Below are 26,931 nucleotides of genomic sequence, written 5' to 3'. Positions count from 1 at the left end.
CTTTCTATCTGTAATATGTATCTTAAATCAGTTCTGGATTTTAATGCCCCAAAAAGTTTATTTAATGTACTTAACAATTTTAAAATGGTAAATTCTAAATAATGTTGTTAGGTATGATTTGTACAGATATTATATTGTATCATATTTTAAAAAGTACAAATAAAAAAATACTGAAATAATTTTTTTTGCGGAAAGAAATATGAGAAAATTTATGCCATACTTTTTTTGTGATAATTTAAATTGTAGTTGTGTGTAGATTATTAACTGACAATATGAATTTAAAATTTATCATGTTCTAATTATTTTTTTTTATACAAGACTATAGAAAAATTGTATGTTAAAATAACTAAGTGCTGTTTTTAGAGAATTCTTTTCTATTATTTTTTTTTTTAATGAATATATTTTTAATAAAGAATTTTTTTGAATTGCTAAATTACTGTTTATTAATTTATTTTAAATTGAACCTTCTTAAGTGTGGGAATTCCTTAATGTAAATATAAAAAAGTGTACTGGCAGATGATTTTTAATTTATTTATTTATTTTTTTATTAAAAATGTATAAGTTAAAGAATGTTTTTGAAATTTATTACTTTTAAATTTAATCTTAAAATCCAGAGCAGAAAATATTTTATTTAAATTGCCTTTAATTTTGCTTATTTTTAAGTTTTTGTTTCATATTTTTAGATAGGTGTTTGCTCAGAATAATACTTGCATCATTAAAAAATAGATATATAATATATAAATATTAAAAAAATAAAAAATATTGTTAAAAAATTAACAAATTTTTTTTGTTTGGTCCAATCAAATTTAAATTTGTATTTGTATTTTTCTGGTAGAAAAATTAAATTAATGGTACAGACATAACCCATTAATATTGTAGTAGATCACAGAAATATAGTAGAAAGATACACAAAGAAATTTTTCCATTCAGGAGATTATTTTGTGCTTGAATTTTAAAGGGGTATTTGATTGACTAAAATTATATTTTACAGACTCAGATGGTTACAATAAAACCTCAATTTACTGGACTTTGAGAATTAGGTGTTAGTAAAACTCGTAACATAGGGTTTACTTAAAAGATTTCATTGCAATTAACATAATGCTTTTTGTAAATGAGCCATTGAGAAAATGAGCTGAACTTACTACTTGGGAGATATTTCTATTTTCATTATATTCTATTTCTTTTGACTAAGAACTAATGGCTGTCACACAGTCATTATTAAATAGTCTTATTTGTGGCTGGAGGTCTGCTTTGATTGGTCTTATTTGCTCACTCGCATCCAATTTCAATAAAATGATTATACTATGGTTGGTTATTTTATAGAAAAGGTTCTTATGATAATTATTCTTGAATTCCATGTTAATAGTGATGGTTAATCAGGATTAATTAGCCACAAACTACAGAGACCCTTTTGATCTCTCCATGGCCTATAGTCAGATTGAAATCTACTATAGAGGTAGTGTAAATGAGACTCTTATTTCATAAAGCAGTAAATAAACTTTTTCTTTTTAATATCTGTGATACGTAAGTAACAGAGGTGTGTGTAAGGCATCATTCAGACTTAATTTCCCTGAAAGTAATGATGTTCATTAAATTACCACCCAGTCTGTTTTTATACATAGTGTGAATGTGTCACTTACATCAACTGTATTTTTATTGCCTTTATTGTTTATAAGAACTTCAAACATCCAATCTAGCTGTGCTGTACCATTTCCAAGTATAATACAGCCCATGTTTTGGTTTATGATTGTTTTTGTATTTGCTGTTAGACCATTAGTTGTTATAACAAGCTTTACATGTGCGAGCTGTGTAATTTTTAGATCTGCTAAAACTATTAAATGAAATAATGCAAATAATTTTTTTTTAAATTTATGAAATAAATTTTTTACTGTAACAGCTTTTATTTTTTCCTCTTTGTTTAGTGATTTGCAAAAAATCTCTGTTTGATATGATTAACATATCTCTATAATTTTAATATTTTTATGTTTTTTAATTAGTTTTACTAAAACCACATTCTGATAAAGCAGAGATATCTGCAAATGCAGTAGATGTAAAAAATAATAGTATTTTCTGCTTTAATAGGATGCTATTAATAAGTTAGTATAACTTAATTTTTAAATTTGATTGAATCAATATATAATCAGTCTCCTGTGACATTGAGGTTTTACTGTACTGTATTGTTGAAATAATTTAAATAAATTTTTTAAGTTTATTCAGATTCTGGCACTTTTGTTCTAAATAACTACTTTCACAATTTATATAAACATTTATGACCAAAAGTTTACAACTGTTATAACCAAATTTCCTGGGAAGTAAATTTTTAATCACTCTTACATGTTGAGTACAATGTAAAGTTTTTAAAAATCTTAATTTTTTATTTTACAAATACTTGCTTATTTCAATATTATTAATTCTTGTTAATATATTGAGATCCATGGATAAATTATTTTTATTAATTATTATACATTAAAATCTGTTTTTAATGGAATTTAAATTTAACAGAAACCTGTTTACAATGAATTCTCTTAACTGCTTTGTATTCACTCTGTAAAACACTGTGATTACACAACTAGCAGAAATTTTGTTTTTCCATTTTCTTACTGTCTGTAGTAATATAGTCTAATAATATTTGAATTAGATGTTGTAGAATTAAATTGGATAAAAAAAAATCATTTTTATTTTATTGTGTACAATAAGAGTTTTTTAAAAACTAATCCATTAGATAAGGTTATTAGATTTTTTATTATATGTGTAATATTCATCTAACATTCCTACTTTTGTTTTAAATTGATCTTTGAACATTTCGTTTATTATGTTATACAGATCTTGATAACTACTCTTGAAAGCTTATTAAATCTTTTATTTGTTTTAAAAATTGGAAGAGGTTCTCAATTTGAGCTGTTGTTTATTTAAGCCTTAGTATTTACTAAATAAACAGATTACAAAAGGTGGAAGTTTTTATAAATGAAAGATTACACTGTCTGCAAGATGATTTCAAGATATTTAAAAAAAATTTGGACATGTTTCTGCTTTCCTATTATTTTTTTCAAGCTGCAGTTTTTATTGCTTTTAAATTTCTTGTAAATTCGTTTTCATATGGGCAGTATTTTTATATATTAATCCACATTTTAAATAAAGAAAAGTAAAACTAAAAACAATGTAAAATAAAATGTACTTTTCAGTGTCTCTAAATTAAAATTTGTTGAAGTTACATATTATAAATTATTAATAAGTTGGGGTAGCAGTTAAAAAAATTGCAAAATTTCTACAGTAGTTTTTATAATAGTTTTTGTAGTTCCCTTAAAATAATATATTGTTTTAGTCCTGTAAAATTCTATTGCAGACAGGTTTTATTAAATCGGTAAATATAATAAAAGTTAGTAAGTTAGGCCATGAAAATTATTTTACTAATGACACAAAGTCTTAAATTTGCTATTTTATAAATATTTGAAAAAAATTAGGTTAAACTGCAATAATAATAATAACACAATTATAACGATGCTGATAGCAACAAATATATTCTGATTGTATGAGTAGGGGGTTTTTTTTTACTGCTCTGGATGGTTTTTTATTTATTTACTTTTTGTGGATGTATGTGTGTTTTTGTGTGTATGGGTTTGTTAGCTTGTGTGTGCATGTTTCATTAGTTTAAGATAATTGTATAATTTTTTATGTTATAATTATTATAGATGTATAATTTTTTCGAGATTAATATGCTTTGATCTTTTTCATTAGGTACTTCAAAATGATTCAAGATGGAAAATATGTTATCTTCAATATCTGCTTAACATTTATCTTTACTCGTATTTTTTCGTTTTGGAGTACGGTTTTTATTTTCAGTTATTCTTTGTGCATTTTTCATTTAGTATATATCTTTTTTTTTCTTTTTTTTTAACTAATAAAAATGAGATTTTTCTATATATGAAAAATTATCTATTTTCAAATCTCCTACCACCTGAAAAAAGTTGCGATCAACCATAGATTTTTATTTGTTTGGTCTATCTTTTTATTAAATCATTTAAAATTTAATTTCATAGGAAAAATTGAGTTTAAATATTTTTTCTAAATTGTTTTTATTTTAATGTTATTTGTTACATTTATGAAATAATACATTTTTTTTAACAACTGTTAGATTTATTTATTTTTTGTTAGAGTTATTTATAATTATAAATTAATAAATTTCCCATTTGAAATTATTCTGAATATTATAAATTAATAAATTTCCCATTTGAAATTATTCTGAATATGAACCTTTCCAAACAAAATTCTTAGTTTTTAAACAATTTTCCTATAAACTAAATATAATTTTCAGATGTTTCAGGTGACAAAAATATTTATTATTAAAAATTATGCCTTTTTTTAGATTCTAAGTCCATTTCCATTTCAAAAAATTTAAGATTAGTAGTTGAAATTCTTTTATTAAATATTTTCTCTCAGTTTTAGGGTAATGTGGAAAATTATACTTTTACTCCTCCGTATGGAAGTTCTAGTAATAAAGATCCTATACCACAAAATTAGATTTCCAGTTTTCAGCTTTTTGGCAGTTCATTGTATTTAAACTTCTATCCAAACTACCATCATTTAATGTAAAATTAAGATAAAATAATGTAAAATTCTTTGTGCTCAAGAAATAGGTTAAACATTATCTAACAAAATGTCATTAATTATAAATAAAAAAAAATTAAATCAAAACTCACCATTTATAATCTTGTGTAAGAGTAATCCCTACAGCATTCTATAACCTCCTGTTTGTATTTAGAATATTATTACAGAAATTATGTTGTGTTACAGCATTGATTTTTGTTAGATATGTGTTTTGAATGTTTCTTTGCTGAACACACAAAACAGTGATTACCTTTGTATTATAAGTCATTGATTATTTAACATTTCAGATCAATTATAGTATCATTTGAATAGAGGACTTTTTTATCTAGGTTTTGGAATATTAATTTGTCCAGTGCTATAATGGTAAAACCTTCTTCCTATAAAACTCCTCCATTTGGTTTCAGTTTCAACTACAATACACAGTTCTCATCTAAAATCTCTAGTACTCTATATTAGGTAATATTGTTTGTACAATTACTTCTAAAAAATTTTAATTTTATAACAAAAATTTATGTTGGCTACAGCCTTAAAAAATCTTTATTGATCATTACATTCTTTGAAAGGATTTGCAGCAAAGAAGCATGTTACAGATAAAAACAAAACCATTATACAACAAAGAACTATTTCTTCAACTGACTAGACCATTGTACTCCATATCTAACCAGAGCATTTATTCATATTACATGTATATAAATGTTTAATTACCTCTGACCATGGAAAAGTCTATAGTATTTGTATATTTTTCAATATCATTGTCCTTCACATTTAGCCATACGAAAATTTCTTTTTCAACTAAGTTAATTATTAGAAGTAGAGAGTGAAGATACAAAATGACATTATATTCAAATTTTAAAGACTGAAAAATCTTACTTAATAGCTGATTAATCTTTTCATTGTTATGGTTCCATAGTTCCAAAATTATTCTGTACATATCCAATTGTAATCTGCATCAAATTGTAAAATGTTCAGGATATAGAATTAAATTTTATTTTAAGGATTAAAAATTTAAAGTACCTCCGTTTATAAATTTACCTGTTAGAAACTTCAGATTATTATTGTAGTTTTTTTGTCGTTGAGAACATGGTTGCCAAATTTCAAAATCCTAAAATATTAAGCAATGACCATTCTATAGTAGATATACTGAAATGTTTTTATGTTTATGGTTATTTGTTTGTAATTTTATGTTAACTAAGATTTTTTCTACCTTTTTATTTTTAAATCTTATTCAGTGAAATGTGATAAGATTCCCTTGCACATTTTAAAAGAGATAAAAAACATCTTTTATTGATTTAATAATAGTTTAATCATTCAAAAAGATTTAGTTTATTTTTTGGCAAAAGTATATTGTTCTGCAGTTGTGTAAAAAGGTTGATTTTCATTAACCAGTTGTTTTGGTTGTGCACCAGAATTATAGAAGTTATTTAATTAGAATTTTTTTTATATGACTATAAAAAGCATGTAGTACAATAATATTACTGGCCATCCCCAGAGCTGATAATTTTCATCACACAAGTTGATTTTTCATTAAACTGAGCTGTTTTTAATTTAAAAAGTTAGGCAGAGTCATGTTGTTTTGTTGGACATAAGTTTATTATTTAATGAAAAGAAATGAGAGCTAGAAACACCATGATTATTGGATGTTACGATTTGAGGAGTAACTCATCTACCAAACAAGTGGGTTTTTACAAGAACTAGTTCCAGTTATTTGGAAGTTATTCCAAATCTAGTTCCAGTTATGTCTAAGTGGTTTTATTTATTTTTTGTTTTTCTTTATTATATATTTATATATATTGTACCAAATTATTTTTGGTATTGTTTATAAAAACAAAAATGAATATCACTTACATAGTAGCTATATATACAAAGCCATATGATGTTGATGTTTGTTACAACTTTACTTTGTACGTGCGTGCTTTCAATGTGCTTGAATTAGTGATATCTTCTGGAAGAAAAATGATGATGTCTTTCGATCCAGTCAGATGATAGATGATGACTTCTAAATTCAACAAGTCTGACGAGTTTTTCAACAGAGTTGATCTAAGTTTACTAAAATATTAGTGAAATGTGTTACATGTACAACTGATATGTGCTGATATGGGTTTTTTGTGGTTCTTATTGCTATAGAACAATGTCATCTAAAAAAAATGTCTATCAATTTGCTATATTACAAACCTAACTGTTGCTATGAATTTAAAAAAGAGCTTTTATTGCTTCTTGGCATCAAAAATCTACATTGTAAACTAAATCATTGATAATAGCTTTATCAAATGAAATATTTTGTTGATTGGCCAATAGTAGTACATTTAATGTTCTTTGTACTAATGTCCTTATCTTTCTTACTTCAGCACAAATTGTGACAAAGTTCATAAGGATTCTGAATGATGGATCTGAGAGGCACTTCTGACTTTTGATCCGAGTCCTGACTTTTTAGTTTCCAGCATCCTCAGGATGGAGAACCTAGCAGGGTCATAACTGTGCTTTCAAAACGAATAATGGAGAAGAGAATCAAGGATAGAGAAAGATGGTGGATGAGAAAGGGCAGACTATCATAATGTTAGATGATTTTCTAATATTGTAGCCTTTTAAGGCTAGTTTTTTGTCTAGTTCGTGTATACACTTAGGTAATTAAGAAATAATCCTAGTAAGTTTTATTAGAATCTGTTTCAAGAAAAATCTTATCAGTTGTTTTAAAGCTATTGAACAAAAATGTATTTAAATAAAAATCAAGAAGAATATGTTATAATTGATGTCTTTGCTTACTAGTGATGTTAGTAAGATTTTATGTGCGATCATCATTCAGTAAAGTTTCTTTTGTTTTTTTATTACTTGTTCAATATGTTATTTGCAAGTACGACATAATTTGTTGATATTTAGTTTTAATCTCAGGGTTTGAAAATCAAAGATGAACAATTTTTAGTGTCATAAATTTATTCCTTTTTTAATTTTCGTTACTGAAAATTATACAGTAATTACTTAAATTAAATTGTGTAATTACTTTATTTATATTGAGAGCTACTTAATAATTTACTATTTCCTTCATTTACTCTGAAAAAAATTAAATTTTTAAGTGAAAATTCAAACTTTATTTTAGATAAATACAGAAGTAGTTTTTGGTTTAGTTACAAATTCTACTTTTAAGTATATTTATTTGCCCCATTATCAGTTTTACATGTATCACTATAGATCAGAACATATTCTACAGGTAAAAGGTATTATAAATATTCTAGAATAAATATATAAGCATTAATCTATTACAATTGTTTTTACTGGCTAAGTAAATTACATTACATTTTTATTATATATAATGTGTGACTAACTGTTCTTTAGAAAAAATATTTATTTTTTTTAATGAAACAGATTGGAGTAATGGTGGTTAATCTAGTTTTTTTTTGTATTTGTAGATTAAATAAAATTTATTTTTAACCATTTTTCAGAAAAGCTAGGTTATTATTCACTACTATTTAACATAACTGATTGAGGTAGCTAGTTAATTAAACATGACTTAGGCTATCAATATTTATTCCTACTTAACAAAATATTTTCCATATGCTAATTGACTCGCTAGCTTCAAAAGTATGCCATTTACCACCTTATATAAGATTCATTCTTATTTTAAATATAAGTTTTCACTTTCTCAAAGTTTTCATACAAAGGCGAAAAATGTTAATATTCTAAGAACTACCTCTTCTACCTGTACAATGTACATAATATGCCTTTATCCATAATTTTATATTTCACTCTGTTCTCCACTTTTCGTTATCCAATCCATCCAGTAGTTTGATTTGTTATTTTAAATGACAGTTATTTGATAGTTATGGTAAATAACTAGCTCTAAATCCTGGCAGAACATTTTAACCTGAAGGAAGATTGCATCTAGCTTATTTAAATTTGATAACCTATAAGGACCATTGTTTGAAAGGTTGATATTTTACCTCTGTTTAAATACTTATGATCTGCTTGGATACGTATCTGCTCTGTTGGATAACCCAAGGCTTGTTAAAAATAATGTTATAGCTATATATTTTTCATACATCACTGTAGACAGGTTACTAATTTCTACATTGGCAAGAAATTTATTGTTAAAATTCTGTTATTAAATATTAGCTTCACAAAATCTGATCTACAAGGCCATGTAGGACTGATTTGGGGCTTACAGCCTTGAAGAGGCAATTTAATCTTGAATTTAAGAAGTTATTTCAGGTTTCATATATAAACTTCACTTTATTATTTATAGGTATTTTACTGTAGGTTACTGCCTTTATGAAAATTAATTAATTTTTACTGAACTAGTCAGATGATACAGTCTTTTAATTTTATTAGAAGTATTTATTTTTCTAAAGGACAGTTTTTAATTTAATTTATTTTTATATCATATAATTGGTGACTTCAAACTTAGTGCTGCTTTATATAGTAATTATCTTTTAATTTTTATTTATTGCTCTTTTAGGAAAGTAAAATGTAATGCATCAGATGTTGTTTAATATTCTTTTACATTCTAGAAAAAATGTACTAAGACTAGTTTATTCGAGTTTGAAAATGATTCACTGTGCAAATTTTAGTGTATTCAGAATTTTTTTTTGGAAAAGTATGTTTCTGCAGAAGATTAATAATATTTTTATGAAAGAGAAAATAATTTTTTTTTTTTGCCTGTAATTTGAAATGTTGACTGATTTTTTTAAAACATTCATATTTATTTTTTTATAGAACTCAAATCCATTATTTGGTTTCAATTATTTTTCTTAGACATTTATTAAAATAATTTAAGTTATTCTCTAATATTAAACTATTTTTATTTATTTTTTAATAAATTTCTTTGCAAACTTTTTTTAAGGTTATCAAGGAGGACTAACAGTTACTTCAAGATCTCTGTATTAATTTTTTTTAAATGTTTTTGATATAATATATGAGTTAAACAAAAATTTACCAAGGTTTAAAGGCATAACAGCAGCACCCAGTTTGAGGTTAATCATTATAATTAGTGCATGAAGTAAAGATTTGCCATTGCTTTTTTCCCTTTCTCGATGGATGTTTTTGTATTATAAATGTACAGGTTACATGTAACTTATAATTTATTCTTTAGAAGAATTTAAATTTAAAAAAGTAATTTTTTTACTTTTTCAAATTTATTAAATACAGGTCAGTTTAGATAACATTTTATGTGATTTGAAATTAAACAGTAATGGCATTTTTTTAATGAAATATGGTATAATTTTATTTATATACATAATAACAGCATTGATATTGCAACTTACTTTAACTGAATAATTTGTTAAATATATTTTTGTTAAATTTTAAAATAACATTGTAGAATTTTTACACTTTATATTAATAAAATATTTGCCATTTTAGCTACTTTTAACAAATAAATAAAGTATTAATTACTTAAATAAAAAATTCATTAATATTTCAATGCACTTCAAAAATGTTTAAAGAATTAAATGATTGCATTGTTATTGTTTTATAACTTTTGAATTAAAATTAATTAATATTACTTGGATAATTAGCTTTAATTTTACCAATACTTGACAATTCTGTAATTTATTTTTCTAATTGATGACGCCTAGGAGTTGATCGCTTCAGCTTTATATCTTTTTTATTTATTTATTTAAACAAGAGCTTGTCAGATTTAAAACTTTTACAACAGTTTAATTAAACACTGATTAAACTATATATTTATTTCTACATTAAACCACAGTTTGGCCTACTTACGGTAAAGTCAACAGAATTTACAAGATTATATCAGATTTAGTAGATCACATCTCAGGAACGGTCGACATAAGACTGTTCAAGACTAAACTTTTTACATTCATACATATCATCCCCATTCTCCTCTGTAGTAATACCTTATGGTGGTTATGGAGGCTAAACAGAAAAAAAAGAAAAGATTGCTGCTGTTATCATACTTAGAAATTTAATAAAAATGTAGTAACTAAAAATAAATAAAAATTAATAATTATAGAAAAAGGTTTATATTATAATAATAAACAAACTTTTAATAAAGATTCAAAAATTGTTGCAACCTTATTTTCTGATATATAAAAGAAATATATTTGCAAATAATACATTTTTTTACTCCTGTTTTGTGTTTTATAGTGTTTTAAATTTTTTCATGAATGTTAGATGCAAATATAAAAGCCTGAAGATGAATCGCTTCAAAATTAATATTTGTTAAAAAAAATTACCGAATTGAAAGATTTTGAAAACTTAACAGTAGTATTTTTACTATATCTTTTTATGCTGTTATTATTTCATTGTAGGTTTAATAACTTATAATTTAGTATTATTTTTTTTTAAAATTATTTAATAAAATTTGTTTCAGCTGATGTTGGAAGACCGTTGCTCAATATGAAAAATATTAATTGTTTTATTACATTTTTAAAATTTGTTTTGTTTGTGTATTTATTAATATTTTTATTTACTGTTTATCTGATCTTTTTGTTTTATTCATTGCTTTAGGTTACACAACCGTTATTACTATTGTCATATGGAGAGTGGTGCTATACAATGGGAATATCCACAGTATCCAAATCAAATAGAAAATGCAAATCAAAATGCTGAAGGTGAAGCAATGGAATTATGTACTACGCCACCACATCCTTCCACATCTTCACTGTCATCATCAGTACCATCTACTTCAGTATCGCAGAGTAGCGCTTCAGTAGCAGAACATCTTACACCTCCACCTCCCATTATTTCAGAGACATTAAAAGCAGAAGTTGATTCAGCTGGTAAGTAATTGTTGCATTTGCAAATTATATCCTATTTCTATGTATAAATTTTTTTTAGATGATTAATTCCTATGCAAACAAGAAAATTATTCTACGAGGGTAAGTCAATTATTATCCGCAATGTAGTTATAAATTTTATTGCAATACAAATAGGAAACTTACATGTATATCATTTTTCAACATAGTCTCCTTTCATTTCAACGCACGTGGTCCATGGTTGCACAAGCTTCCTGATGCCCTCATAAAAGAAGGTTTTCGGTTGAGCTGTGAGCCAGAATGCATCGCTTCTTTCAGTGTTTCGTCCGAGGTAAATTGACGGCCTTAATGCTCTTTGAGTGGACTAAACAAGTGGCAGTCAGAAGGGGCAAGATCAGAATTATATGGAGGATGAGCCAGTACTTCAAAGTTGAGTTTCTGGAGCTTTTCAGCAGTGTGGGCAGCAGTATATGGACGGGCATTGTCGTGCAACAACACAACACCTTTTGACAGCAGTCCTCGGCGTTTGCTTAGAATTGCAGGCTTCAGCTTGGCAGTAAGCATCTCATTGTAATGCGCACTGTTTATTGTCCTGCCCCTTTCCTCATAATGTTTCAGTACTGGGCCTTGTGAGTCCCAAAAAACCATAAGCATCAGTTTTCCTGCGGATGGTTGGGTCTTAAACTTCTTTTTGCAGGGAGAATTTGGATGTTTCCATTCCATACTCTGCCGTTTACTCTCTAGTAATGGCAGGATCGTAAATGATGGATCCATGTTTCATCACCAGTGATGATTCTGTCTAAGAAGATGTCCTGTTCGTTACCATAGCAATCCAAATGTTTTTGGCAGATGTCCAAGCACGTTTGTTTATGCTACTGTGTGAGTTGTTTTGGGTCCCATCTTGCACAGACTTTATAAAACCTAAGTCTGTTTTGGATGATTTCGTAGGCAGAACCGTGACTGATTTGCAGCCGATGCGCCACTTCATCAATAGTTACTCGTCTGTCTAAGAAAACCATGTCACTTGGACGCTCAATGTTTTCCTCATTTCTGGCGGTAAATGGTCGTTCGGCTCCTTCATCGTGTGTAATACTTGTGCGACCATTTTTGAATTTTTCAATCCATTCGTAGACACTCCGTTGCGGCAACACATTGTTCCCGTACTTTACCAAAAGTCTTTATTGAATTTCGGCCCCTGATACATCTTTTGACCACAAAAAACGGATCACTGAACGTTGCTCTTCTTTGGTGCAAACAGAAAGCGGAGCAGCCAACTAAATTGCAGATAATAATTGACTTACCCTCGTATTATAGATTTCCCTAAAATCTTTTCTTCTTTTTAATGGTAAAAATAACGTATAATGAAAATGCTGCAGCTAATTTGTTTAGGTGTCCATGAACTCCATTTTTTTAGTATAGGTATCAGTTTCATTTTTCTGCTTATGATTCACCTTTCTGATGCCTTCATTTTCATTTTTCATTTCTGATGCCATTTTATACTCCACTTTAGAATCATATGTTTTACTTTAGGGGTACATTATATGTTGTCTGTTTTAATTAGTACATATATAACATAGTCAATAATTGCAAAACCCTGAATTTTTTTAAACATGAGATGTGCTTTTTAATCTTAACTTGTTTTATTTGTATGTAACCTCTTTATCCGTTTCATTAAAAAAATCTACAGGATTTTTTTTTTTAATGTTACTTGTAAATTGATTAATGTATCAGTCATCCATATCTATTTAAGGAACATATTTTAAAGCGAGAAAACAATCTGCAATAGTTAGTTTACTGCATGTAGTTTTTAAACCATTAAAAACTAATTATTCGTAGGCACATATTTTTCAACAAAAAACTACCATAAAAAGGCAAAATTTTCCTGAAAAAGTTTGAGCCAATTTATTAATTCAAGGTCATTAATTTTTAAATATATGTTTGATATTATAAAATAGTTTCTACATAATATGGCGAACTTTTGTGTAAGTTCCTATTCAAAACAATGACTATTATAAATGAAAAGTCTACTAAGACTATCCTAGACAAACATTCTTATAATAATATTGTTCTCTCAATTATTAATTTATCTCTAACAAAGTTATTATATCTAACTTCTATTTATGCTAAGTTAATATAATTTATCTTGTGTTTTATGGCATTTTTTCTGCCATTTTGGAATCTTACATTTGATTTTCAAAATTGATTTTTATATATTTTAGTAAACCTTTCTTTAGTGCATTAGAATCAGCTTGATAGCTTACACCATTGTTGCACAATGAATATTACAAAATTTTAATTTTGGCAGTCATTTTGAGATGAACCTGATTGCATCCATTCATGTAACTTTGTAATTTGCTAACAATACTTAATCTGAATCCAAAATCTAAATCTGAGACAAAAAGTGTTCACACACATATATATTGAATTCAATAACGAACTGTTTGTTTCTTGACTATTTAAACTAAATGGTACACACTACAACAGCGTAAACCAATCCTCAGTGGTGGCTCATCTTGTACTTAATCAATTTATTTCTGCATCCATTATTACTATTATATATGGTTAGTATAATTTCTTTTATTGTAATAATCTTTACATCTGGTGAACATTAAATAAAATATTTAAAATGTATGCTGAATTTTTCTTCCCTTGTTCTGCTTAAATCTGCTTTTTTTTAGTTAAAAATGAACTTATGTGATTAAATTATTTATATTTTTTATAAATTATAGTATTAATATCTCATAAATTGTAAATATACTGTTAGTATTATATTAATTGCAATGCAAGGTATATTTTAACTTATAATTTCACGGCTTGAAATTAAAAGTTGAATTTTTTAAATTTGTGCATTTATTTATTGTTTTTTAAATATTGTAATGATATTTTTCTTATATTTTTTTTTAGTGTAAAAATTAAAACCATCATTTTAATGTTTAGAAGAATATTTGTTTCATTTTAATCTTTTTTCTAGGTCCAAAATCAGAAGTACCATTTGTTCCATCACCACCGCCGCCTCCAAGAATTAGAGAGAACTCACCTCCACCATTGCCACCATTACCTCCTGAACTTCCTCTACCCCCACCTTCTAGTCCACCGCCTCTGCCACCAGCTCCACCTCCACCTCCATTGCATTTATCTTCTTCACCTAGTGAATTGCCAATTCATCCAATTGTACATGGTGAACCATTGCCACCTGGTGTTGATATACCTGAGAGGTACTACACAGCAAAACCTCCACCTCCTCCACCACCTCCCCCTCCGCCACCTGAATCACCTCCACCACCACCACCACCACCTCCACCATTACATTCTCCACCTCCGCCACCACCATCACAACCTCCACCACCTTTACCACTGGAATCATCAGTATATGTTGCACCTGTTGTTAGTCATTACCAGACACCTGCCATCTATCATCACATTAATACAGTAAGTTTAGTTGAATTAGTTTTAATGATAGTATTAGTTTTAAACAGATATATGTAGGTGTTGTATGTTATGTTTTTGATATTACCTCAAAGAATTCTTTCTGTAGTATTTTAAAATTTTTATTTATGCGCTTTACATTTACTTAAATTTTTATTCACATTAAAAATAAATTTATTTTAATTTAATAAATTAAATATGATTTAAATTTCATGATTGTATTTTTAAAAAAAACTTGTGTGTTGTCCATTTCTTCAGTAAAATTAATCATTCGCTGCCATGGTTGTGTAGATGTGCAAGTAAAACTTTAGTACTGTTTAAAGTGACAATGCCTTTCATATAATAAATGAAGTTCAAAACAAGGAGGTCATTTTTTTCTTGTGTGAAAAAATATGCTAAATATATAAATAGTACCATTAGCATTGTGGCATTCTGTTTTAAACATAAAGAGAGCACTGAACTTTGTTTATTATAATGAAACCACATATAAAGTTATAGAGAATTTCTTGTTTCTCTGTTGTGTTTTAAAAATTATTGAGGATACCAGCTGTCGATTAAAAGGTTTATATGGAAAAAAGTCTAAAAGTACTTTTATTCACCAACTATGGAACTAACAGAATTATGATCTCACTTTAAATTAAAACATATAATAAAATTACTCTTGTTATTAACTAAAAAATACTTTTTAATGTTTGTTTTACAAATTATTCACAGTATGTCTAAAAAGTTCCCAAACTAAATTTCTGTTGTAGATTTCATTGTGAAAGTGCACACAAAACTGGACAAACTCTCCTAACTGGTCAAACCGTGAATTCTAAATTCTATTTGCAAGCAATGAAATTCCTGATGCTTTGCATTTGTCGAATCCGACCCGAGTACCGGGAACTGGGCAGATGGACTCTCTTGCACGACAATGCCCCAGTATACATGGCAACAGTTTTAACACATTATTATGCCATAAATCAAATCACCGTCTTATCCCCCTGCCCTATTCACCTGACTTGGCTTCAGCAGACTGTTTTTTGTTCTGGAAACTAAAGTTGAATATGAAAGACCACTTTTTCAACAATATTCTGACCATCCAAAGAGCTTGCACCGAGTAGTTGAAGGCGATCCCACAAAGTGATTCTAACAGAGTGTTTGACAGACTCTACCGGCACTGCAACAAGCGTATTCTTAGAGCTGTGTAGCAGACTGATATGAGTAAATTTGTTTATCTTTAAATCTGTATTTTTATTTAATTTAGTTCAGGAACTTTTCAGATATACTGTGTATATTAAAAAATAATCAAAAAAATTAAGATTTCTATAGAGAAGTTATTTAATTATGAGTTGGAATAGTTATACAAACTATCTTATTAATTTAATTGTTTTTATTGGTAGTGATTGAATTAAATGTTGGCATTATTTATTTTTATAAAACTTTACACAAGCAAAATTCATTTAAATAAATAAAAAAAAACCTATAATAATGGATGGTCCCTAAAATACTAAAGACTGATATTTGCTTTTATTATAGATAATCAGATTTTAACTTTTTTGAGATGTTGTTAGAAGCTTAATTTTGAATCTTTTCCATTTCCTATTAAAATATTATATAAGATAGTGTTGTGTTGATTATAGAAAGAAGATTTCTTTTTTTTTGTTTTTATATCTTCATGTTTTTCTACATCAGCTCGTAGTTTTAAGGTATTTTGCTTATTGAATTTTTTTCAGTTTGTTGTAAGCTTTCGATCATTTCTCTTACTTGCAAAAATAAACTAATAGATATTTAAGCTGTTATCCAATTCAACAGTTCAGTTTGTATTGATTAAGAATAAGAAGTAGTTGCAAGCAACTTTGGAGAACATACGAGATGAAAGAATTATTAGCTTTATTTGCTTCAGCAAATAACAAAAAAAAGCTTTTAGATACAATTATTTTATTCTATGGATGTACTGAAGTAAAATAATGCTAGTTTAAAAAAATTTTATTTTAATTTACTAATTGATTTTTTTTTTTTTTAATGTTAGGGATCTGCTTTGGTTGAAGCTAATTATAGTCAGCCATATGTACTACCTACTCGACCAGTAGAAGCAAACTTAGCATTAGAATTAGATTCATTCTATTCTGATATTGCTGCCCTTGATCCAACACCATCAGTTCCATCAGAACCACCACCTCCATTACCAGCTGTAACTGGTGTACCAGCTCCTCCTACTCAAACAGAAGAGACTGTAAATAGTGATACATCTGTTCCTGTTACTAAAAAGAAAAAGAAGGTAGTATTCAAATGATATTCTAATATATTAATTCTGACTTCAATGGTTTAGATATATTAACATTGCCTGTCTAAGTTGACTATTATAAAAGTAACACTAAATAAAGTCTTGAGGATAAAGGGTGTTTTACTTATTTTTTATGTTTTCAGTATGAAAAGTAAGACTTATATGGAGAGATGTTGCTAACTAATAAATTGAGAAATTATACAATTATATATTTGAAATCTAGTGCTACTAATGAAGCTGATACGGAAAGCTGTGAGGCTGATACAGTTGATATACCAATAATTAGCCAAGCTAACATCTCCATAAATGCATTTTATCTGGCTAATGAGTTTTTTTTTAGTCTGCTTACCATTAAATGTTTAAAAGTTATAAATATTACACAAATTTTGTATTTATTAACTAATGTGATCACATTAATGTTTATTAGCATAATGTAGGGATATATTAATTTCTTGCTTTGTCTGTCTCATTCCTATGTTTTTATATTATATGATTCAATTAATGTTTTAAGGCACTAATAAGATAGTAAAGTAATAAGGTAGACTAGACTAAGATTTATTTATATTTTTTAGTGGGCTCACTCTGGCAACTTAGCTCTGCAGGTTCCCAGATGGTCTGCATCCATAGTTTCATGGCTGAACAGGTCAGAACTCATATCCAATGTAGGTGCGAGGCAGATTTCTAACGTCCGGTTTCTAATTTAAATGCAGCAACACTGACTGCTCGAAGGAGGCTATAGCCTCCTTATAGGACCATGTGTGAAAAGGCTCGCCCACTTCTTGCATGTCACTGATTCTTTGCGGTTTTTGCCAATCTTATTGACTGCAGAGTTTATTTGCGCTTTGGTTGAGTCAATAAAAGGAGTGCTTGATGGCTAAAACAAAGAGGTTCCCAGCTTTGCCAATTTGTCAGCCATTTCATTTCATATGTTAACATGGCTGTGAACCAATTGGAATTTCAACTGCCAGCCTTGACATCCCAGTTTGTTTAAGGTCTTCCTGCACTCCAAAGTTCTTTTGTAGTCAGTTATAGTGTTACATGACAAGCTCCGGATGGCTGCTTGCAAATCGACAAAGAAAACTGCCTTCTGTGTGGAAAGGATTTCAAATTGGTTGGTGGCTGCTGAATTATAACAATCTCTCTGTCATAATTGCTCTGTAGAGCGCCGACTGCAAGATGCCCCTGGAAGTGGCAGCAGTAGTACATGGCTCCTGTTCCCGGTATTGATAATCCGTCTGTATAAATGTGTAACCATTTCTGTTCTGGATAATCTTCATGAATGGTTTGGAGTGCAGCCTGTTTTAATTCTGCCTCTTATGAGGTGTGTTTTGGCAGTTGATGATATTTTAATGTATATTTGGCTTTCAGAAGGTGGTCAATAGAATCTTGATAGGTTTTACATGATGTTACATCTACAGATGTCAGGTTGTGCTTCTCATATAGGTTCTTTTATGCAGTGAGTGGTGCAATTTAGGTTTTGACGGTTCTTTCATGGTGAACATGAAGAGGCTCCATTTGTATCTTAGTGTCCATAGCTGCCACTGGGGTGGATTTAGCAGCACCAGTTATTATTCTCAGAGCAGTGTTCTGGACTAGGTTCATCTTTTATGCAGTTGTGGAGCTGGCAGTGACTGTCACCTCACTTCTTTATTCCAGGACTGATCTAATGTATGTTTTATACATTGTCATTAACACTTCCTGGTCAGCTCCCCATTTTGCAGCAGTGAGTCCTTTTCACTGCTCTTCCTACGCATTGTTTGACATGTGGTTTCCAGGTGAGTCGTTGGTCCAGGGTAACTCCCAAGTATTTAGAAACATTGCTTTCTTCCGGTGCTTGACCCTTGTACAACAGACTTATTGCTGGTACTTTTGTGGAAAGTGTGAACAGTTGGAATGTAGTTTTTGTGGCATTTACAGTCAGCATTGTGTGTTGCTCACATTTCAAGATTCAGCAATGCCTTATTGAGGCATTCTTCCAATGCATTTACGTTCCTACTAGTAGCCCAGATGAGGAGATCATCTGCATATAGGAGGGCTTCGACTCCTTCTACTTCTCTGATTTTGTCCAAGATGTCATTGATCATAATGTTGAATAGTGTATAACTCAGAACAGCATCCTGTGCCCTTTCTTTTGAATACAGAATTTGGAAGTACTGTGGTTCTGGTACACTCAGATTAATCTTTGGCAAAGAAAAGACTTGATCCATCTGAATAAGTGTTCAGAGATATTACACGGCCAGTTTGTGAATCAGCATGCGTTGCCAAATGGTATCATATGCTGCTTTTAGGTCAACTAAAACTGCTAGTGTAGACATCTTTCTGTGATATCCATCTTTGACTTGTGTGAAGTAAACAGCATGGTTCATAGGGCTTCGATGTCTGTGGAAGCCAGCATGAGCATTATCTATGATTACATGTGTTCTGATAAACTGGTTTAGATGGTTGACAACCTTCTTCTCTGCCACTTTACAACAAGAGCTTGCAGAAAATGGAAAGCTAACAGCACTAAAAATAGTGAATAAAACAACAATTTTGAGAACATTTTAACTTAAAATATGTTTTTGAAATTCATGTGCGTTAATACACATTACATTTAAGGAGTAGTTTGTATTCTGTCAGGTTGCCTACAACTGTTTAGTTATATCATGTAACATAATTTCATTCTTTTTTTTGTATGATTCATTGTGCAATAATTTTGTGTTGAAAGGCTACTTAAAGTAAGTCATAAGATCATAAAATATAATTTAAAATTATAATTATAAAATTTAATTATAATTATAATTTTAAATTATTATCATATAATTTAAAATAAGTTCACATTAAGCTATTGACTACCACATATTTGTTTTGCAAACTTTCTGGCTGGACCAGGTGTTTTATGAAAAATGTTATCCTCTAAATTCACTACGTACTGTATAATACTTATTCACTTAATACTGTACAATAAACAAAAATTAAAAAATCTTATAAATACATGTCAGAAATTTAATTGTGAGTGATAATTCTAGAGCATGGAACTATGCAGCTCACATTTCAGTCATTATATATATATACATGTATGTATATTGTATTTTTTGTAATCAAAAAACAATTTGAACAATCCAAGTACAGAATTACAAAGTAAATGAAATGACACATTTTTCTTTTTTTTGTTCCAATAGCACTTTCGTGGGATCCCGCATCATCAGTTATTTGAAGTATATAAAAGAAGTATATAAAATTAAATATCAAAATATAATTTTTTTTTTTAGAAAAAAATTAAATGATTAATATATTAAAATTACTATCATATATAGAAAACACAAATTCAATTAAATAAAATAACTACATATATTTAAATATGACGTCAATTAAGAATTAAAATTAACTTTAAAAATAAAATAACTAGAAGCTTTATACTATGTAACCTGGCTAGCTAATGTTACATTACTGAGTGGATTTGAAATTATTTATATACATTTTAATTTTTTTATTAAAGAGAAAATGAATTAGGAGACAAGATCAAATAAATGAAAAGCTAATCTTTTATACCACTTGACTTCTCATACTTAGACTGCTAAAATGCATAGCAGTCTTGTGTGTATGGTCCTCATATTATTACTTTCTGTGAATTCAAATTGACTTATAAGTACTGTTTTTCAATTTGAATACAGGTTTCATTGTACATTGTGTTCAGCATCTAAACTTCTTTTTTGTCTATGTACTTCAGAGCTAATATAGTGTTTGTATGGCTGAATTTCACCCATTTGCAATTTTTTATTTAGATTTGGGGTGTATTTTCTTTTCCTGGTTACTATGCCACAAGCATTTTTCTATAACTTATAAAGCATTTTGAATATTGTTGGACTTGTTATCCAGAAAGATGGAATGTCCTTTACCCAAATAATGTATTAGTAATGTTGTCACTACGATCCTGACATACAAACATCTTATTCATGTGATATTTCAGTACCAGAATCAACTTATATAATTGTGGTATAATTAATTAATTGATGTAATTAATTACATCAAGTATGTAATCCATTTTTCTACATCACAAAGAACACTTTGATATCAAATCTGCTTCTTTTCTTGGGATTAAATTATTTGAAGCCTAACCTTCCATTGAACAAAATTAAACTTTTGTCTATATTGAGATTTGTGAAAGGGGATGAATTGTTTTTGATAATGTTAGGGATATGATCATGAATGGTCTTATTTTGTGCATTTTATCTTAAAAAGAAATATTTTTATGTTAATTTACTAATTAATATACTATTTTATTACAGACCTTAACCAGTTTCGTCTGCGGTTTCTGTAGAACTCTCAGGCCAACAACCCTCTATTTCTGAACTTGACTCAGTTTCACCTCCACCATAATTAATTTCCAATTCATCTTCACCAAGACTCGGTTTTGTTAATGACATGTTGCGGCTCAAATATTTTATTAACTAAATTCCAAATATATTCAATTGGGTTAAAATCTGGATGATAAGGTGGAAACTAAGCACTTAATTCCTTTGTTATTTGGTATTTCATTTAATTCATTTTGTGGTTCTGGGCGGTGTAATTTGATTATTTATTTCTAAAAGTTGTTTTTTTGTTAAATAAGGGTTGTATTTAATTTCATTTTTTTTTTAGAGATATTCTTGAATATCTTTCTTCAATGAATTGGATGACAGAGAGTTTTTTTGTTTAGTATGGTAAGGTGCATTATCTGTGACTAAAGTACAATTTGTTGGTAGTCCTGGGATAACTTGCTTTTCAGTATACTTTAAAATATTTTCATTTTCCATCTCTTTATTATAATCTGTTTTACTCTTGGAATTGTACATTAAAAAAGCACCATCTACAAATCCCCACCCACATAAGCCACAATTAAATTGTTCCAGTTACTGCTATTAACAAAAACACCTGGTACATCTTCACTTTGCCAGCACTTTTTACATGTAATGTGCGTGCACCCAAGTTCCATTTAATTATTCGACTGGTCTCTTTTTCTCAGAAGTTGTACTTATGTGTAGTTTTGTTACATCATTACAGATAACTAAAAAAGTGTTGTAACTCAAGATGGATTAATTAAAAAATGGTTGTAAGAAAATGGTATAAATAAAAAAATAGGTATGTTGCCTGTATCCAAAATGGTGACTAGATAAAGTTTGGATTTTGAAAAAAATTACATCTGATATTTTAAGGAGTTGTTATTGCAAATAAATAAATTTATAAAAATCTGATTAAATGGATATTATCAAATAATCTATTTAAAAAAACTATTTATGAAGCATGACATTTGCTTATTTACTTACATTTCATTTTAATAATGTTAAAATTGTCCTCCTGTTGTTTGACAGTGTGCCTGTTGGTTGCAAAATGATAATACTCCATTATTCAATGATTCCGTAATGATATTTTGTGCTGATTCTCAAATTTTATTCTATAAATTATCAATATATCTTGGGACTTATTATTATGATAAGCAACACTTTTTAAGTGGCCCCAACACTTTAAAAGTGTTGTGATAACGTAGAAAGTAATCCAATGGTGACATATCAGGTCATCTCGCTGGTAATTCTATTTGACTGCTGTGGGCAGTCCATCGTCAAGGAAAAAAATGCATTTAAAATTTCACTTACATGAAGATTGAAATGAGGCGGGGCACCATCTCTTTGAAACCAAATTTTTGGAAGTTGGGGGCCAACAAAGTTTGGAATGATATGGTCGAGAAGTAAAGTCTCATATTTTACTACATTTAAATTTCCATCAATAAATGTAGGCCCTTCTAATTGTCCACCAACAATCCCTGCCCATACACTTACTTTGAGTGGATACTGTCTATGTGCCTCAGAATACATTGGATTAATACCAGTCCAGTATTGACAATTAAGGCGATTTACATTGCCATTTTAAAAAAAAGTGGCCTTATCACTGAAAATTATATTGTTTAATAAATTATGATCTGCACAAATATTGTTCATTACAATTTCATACAACTCAAGTCTTCAATCATAGTCATCTTCATTAAGTTCATTAAGCACCAGACAAATTTTGAAGGGTTTGAAATTCTCATTTTTTAATGTTCAAATTACTGAATTTTGGTGGTGCTGCTATTCGAGTGGAGGAATGCGGATTCTCAAATTCTTGCATATTCGCTAATGATTACAGATTTAGGCCTCCTGGTTTTCTCCTATTATTAATGCTCCCTGTTTCTTCAATCACTTGGTGGTTTTTGATGCTGTACCTTTTGAAATAGGGTTAAGATTATTTAATTTTCCATTGAACAATTTACAAACTTTATTATACAACCTAACTATCACCACCAAAGTCCCTCATCATTAAAAGTGTGATCCTTACCTGTTCATGTGACATGTTGATAGCAATATTAGCAGGTCATACAAAAAAATAATTCAGTAAATAATTACAAAAAAGGAGGTAAAAAAGAAGTAATCAAAGACAAAAACAATTTTTTGTGTTAAAAAATAAAATTTTTTAAAATTAAAATTTAACTTTTAAAATAGATTTTAATTTAATTCAGTTTAATTTTTTAAAATTTAATTTCATTATTTGAACTTATTGAATTTAGTCACTTTGAAAATAGAAACGTTATCCTGCCACCATTTTGGGTACAGACATCGTACCAGCTTTTTATTTATACCATTTTTCTTGTCTTAAAGAGAACTCTACAATGATGTATCACAGAAAAGGTGTTACCAATTACCATTTAAAATATTTGAATTACAACACCTGGGCCACCCCTCAAGAAGCGGTTGAAATTCTATTTATTATCAAAAGGTAAAGTAGTTGATTGATACCTTATTCTGAAAGTTACACAATATTCTATCTGGAATAGTTTTAAAGTTGTTGAGCGTTTCTACACTCTTTACTTGCTCTGTGTAAAACTATGGTATTTAAATTTATTTTTATACTCTTCTTTTTTTTTATAGACGAAATTGGCACCTGGATTAAGTTTAAAAATGAAAGGAGTATCATCGCTGGTAGCTAAATGGCAACAAGTGCAAGAAGATGTTCGTAGAGATATGAAAAGTCCTGATTCAGAGAAAATTGCTCATAGATAATAACATAAAATGACTATTGTTTATTTATTTGTAAATATTTATTATTTAATGTAATGTACAAAAGGATAATGAATGCATCAGTTAATGTGATATGATTTTGTAGATTTGTGTATGCATATGTATATATATTTACATATAATGTTAATTTATTGTTCATTTATAGCTAAATTTAAATAATAATTTTTTATGATTAATGTTACTTAAGTAGTATTGCTTTTTCTTTTTTTTTAATTTACATTTCCAGTTATGGTTATTTTAAAGTCCTATTATAAACTAAGTGATCTTTTATTATAAAATATTTAAAGACTAATCATTTTTTAGATATAATAATGCCGAGCAATTTTTTTTTTAATTTTCATTTTATCTTTTTTATTTAGCAGTTATTTTTCAAAAAATATGTATATAGTTTTTCTTTAATTGCATGACTATTTATTATGTTCATTCAAGATTCAATTATTATTATTTATCCAAAATAAAGTAATTGCTATGTTTTATTATCTATTTAAAAATTTATTATTTTTATTTGTTTCTGTTATTGATATTCATTATAAAAAAATGTATGTATCCTTAACCTCTTATTTGTTTTTTTTTTATTTAAGTAACATTCAGTGATTGTTCATTGAAGTTTGTTTCAGTAGTAGACTAAAATATTTTCTATGGAACCATTAAATACCTATTTGTAAATAGGAAATAATCGTCTCATTATTTCTTACACCATGCAGTCAGTAATGTTGTAAAACATACAGTAATGTTGCTGCAAACAGGGTACTGTTTATATGATTTAGTTACCAAATCAGCTGATTTGGAAGTCGAGAGTTCTAGCATTCAAGTCCTAGTAAAGACAGTTACTTTTATACAAATTTAAATTCTAGATCATGGATACCAGTGTTCTTTGGTGGTTGGGTTTCAATTAACCACACATCTCAAGAATGGTCAAACTGAGATTGTACAAGACTACACTTCATACGTATCATCCTCATTCATTTTCTGAAATAATACCTTAATGGTAATTCCCGAAGGCTAAACAGGAAAAAAGTTACATGATAATTATTTTATTGTACATTTAATTGTAAAAATATTTAAAAATGATATTAAATAGCAATGAAAAGATAGTTATTATTTAGAGCAAAGTATATTTCTAGTTAGCTAATATTGTTGTGGCTAAAAATTATCTACTAAATAGTTATATACAGTAAAATTTCTCAGTAACAATACATTTGGGTACAAAGTTTAAATACCATTACAGAGGGAGTTATTGTTGTACAGAATGTTACAATATTGATATAGTTGTTCTCTTTTTTTTTCTATGATATCATTTAGACCTACCTGAATTTGGGATTACTCTGAATTCAACAAAAAATAATTCTGTTTATTTTATAAACGGTCCATTTTTTTATAATTTTTTATTATCTATATAAATAAGATAATCTTCGTTTTGTGTGTGCCCTAATAATTCAAAAACAACTGAAAATGATTTCACTGAAAATTTCATAATTTATTATTATTTGTCCCTAGAATGTTTACATGTTATTAATTCCACATATTTGTTAGCCTGGCATGAGATATTTGTTATATTTTTAACAATAGTGAAGCATTGCCAGGTCCACTAGTTATTAACAAACATGTAAATGTTAATAATCATTTATATGTGGAAAAACATTGTTAATTTATTGTAACTGTAGAATTATAAATAAATTTAAAAAAATTTCTCATCTTTTATGACCACAAATGATCACTTTAGTTCATTACAGAGTCTGCAAAGGTTCACAAGGGATCGTTCAGGCTTTGCAGTCCTCCCAGTACTTTTTCATACATCCAATCTCCATACCCTTTCTAGTGTTGGAAATGTTCATATTGTTACTGTGAAGCGAGTGTTTTTCTCCTTGATTTTTTTTTCATTTAATTTTATCTTGTCTGTGGTGGTGTCTTCTGGTGTAAGGCCAGTTCAGATCCTCTTCTGTTGCTGGAAGAATCTAGGCAAAACCCTTTTGAGTGAGTATGCAAGGCAGTACCGTCCCAAGAGGTACTGTTGAAGCACAGTGAATTTTTAAACCAATTATTTTATAATTTCAGTGAAAATGTGAAGCTGAAAATCAACAGAAATGTGCTAAAGTTATGTTTCCTTTTAGAAAAAATGCAGTAGAAATAGTTGAAATGTTTCAGATAGCCTACAAAAAAACACATTGAAAAAAGTGTTTACAACTGGTTTTCACACTTCAGATAAGGAGGAGTATCAGTGTATAAGATAATCAGTGATCAGGGCATCCTACAAATGTTCAAATCGGCAAATATGAGAATAAAAATTATTATTGTCTAGAATATTGTTATAATGATTTTACAATTCTGCCAGGGATTGAAAATTAAATCATTATTGAGAGATTTATCATTGTATTGAATATACTCGTAGTTTTAGAAAGATTTCACTGTATTATAATTATTTCTTAGTTGATTCTTTTCACAAAATAAAGTTATAAAATGATTTATTACTATTCTTTTTATAATGTTTCAAGTACATATCTTTTATTAACTTTTGTTATTTTTTTAAATATAATGTTAAATTAGTTTAATTTTTAACTGTAATTTTATCTTTATTTGAAAAAAGAAAAAAAGAAGGATCATTATACACATAGCTTTACATTATTGCTATTGTTATTACTGAACGTTATTGAGTATAGTTATAAAATGTAACATTAAGAAACAAATTTCATATCCTATTTAGACTAATAAAATTATCTATTTAAGGTATTGATTACGTAAACAACTATACTTAAAATATATCTATAAAATAAGGCAAATTTATTGGTCTGGTATTAAAAATAAGGCAAATTTATTGGTCTGGTATTAAATTTATAAGGGGATAAAAAAAAATTGTCTATAA

General features: G+C 28.1%; 1 protein-coding gene across 2 annotated transcripts in view; it reads left to right on the top strand.

The window, feature by feature from the left end:
* The window catches only part of LOC142327848 (uncharacterized), a 66,699-nt gene extending 40,223 nt beyond the window's left edge, over positions 1-26,476 (top strand). For both annotated transcript variants that reach the window (XM_075371194.1, XM_075371195.1), the window contains exons 12-15: positions 11,062-11,333; positions 14,281-14,738; positions 16,747-16,995; positions 23,922-26,476. In XM_075371194.1, the coding sequence (XP_075227309.1) occupies positions 11,062-11,333; positions 14,281-14,738; positions 16,747-16,995; positions 23,922-24,053 (1,111 nt within the window). In that variant the 3' untranslated portion in view covers positions 24,054-26,476. The remainder of the gene's footprint in view (positions 1-11,061; positions 11,334-14,280; positions 14,739-16,746; positions 16,996-23,921) is intronic.
* Positions 26,477-26,931: the final 455 nt, after the last annotated feature.

Source organism: Lycorma delicatula, chromosome 7 (genome assembly GCF_047948215.1).
Source record: "Lycorma delicatula isolate Av1 chromosome 7, ASM4794821v1, whole genome shotgun sequence".
Taxonomy (NCBI): Eukaryota; Metazoa; Arthropoda; class Insecta; order Hemiptera; family Fulgoridae; genus Lycorma; species Lycorma delicatula.
This window is presented reverse-complemented; position numbering and strand designations above follow the sequence as displayed.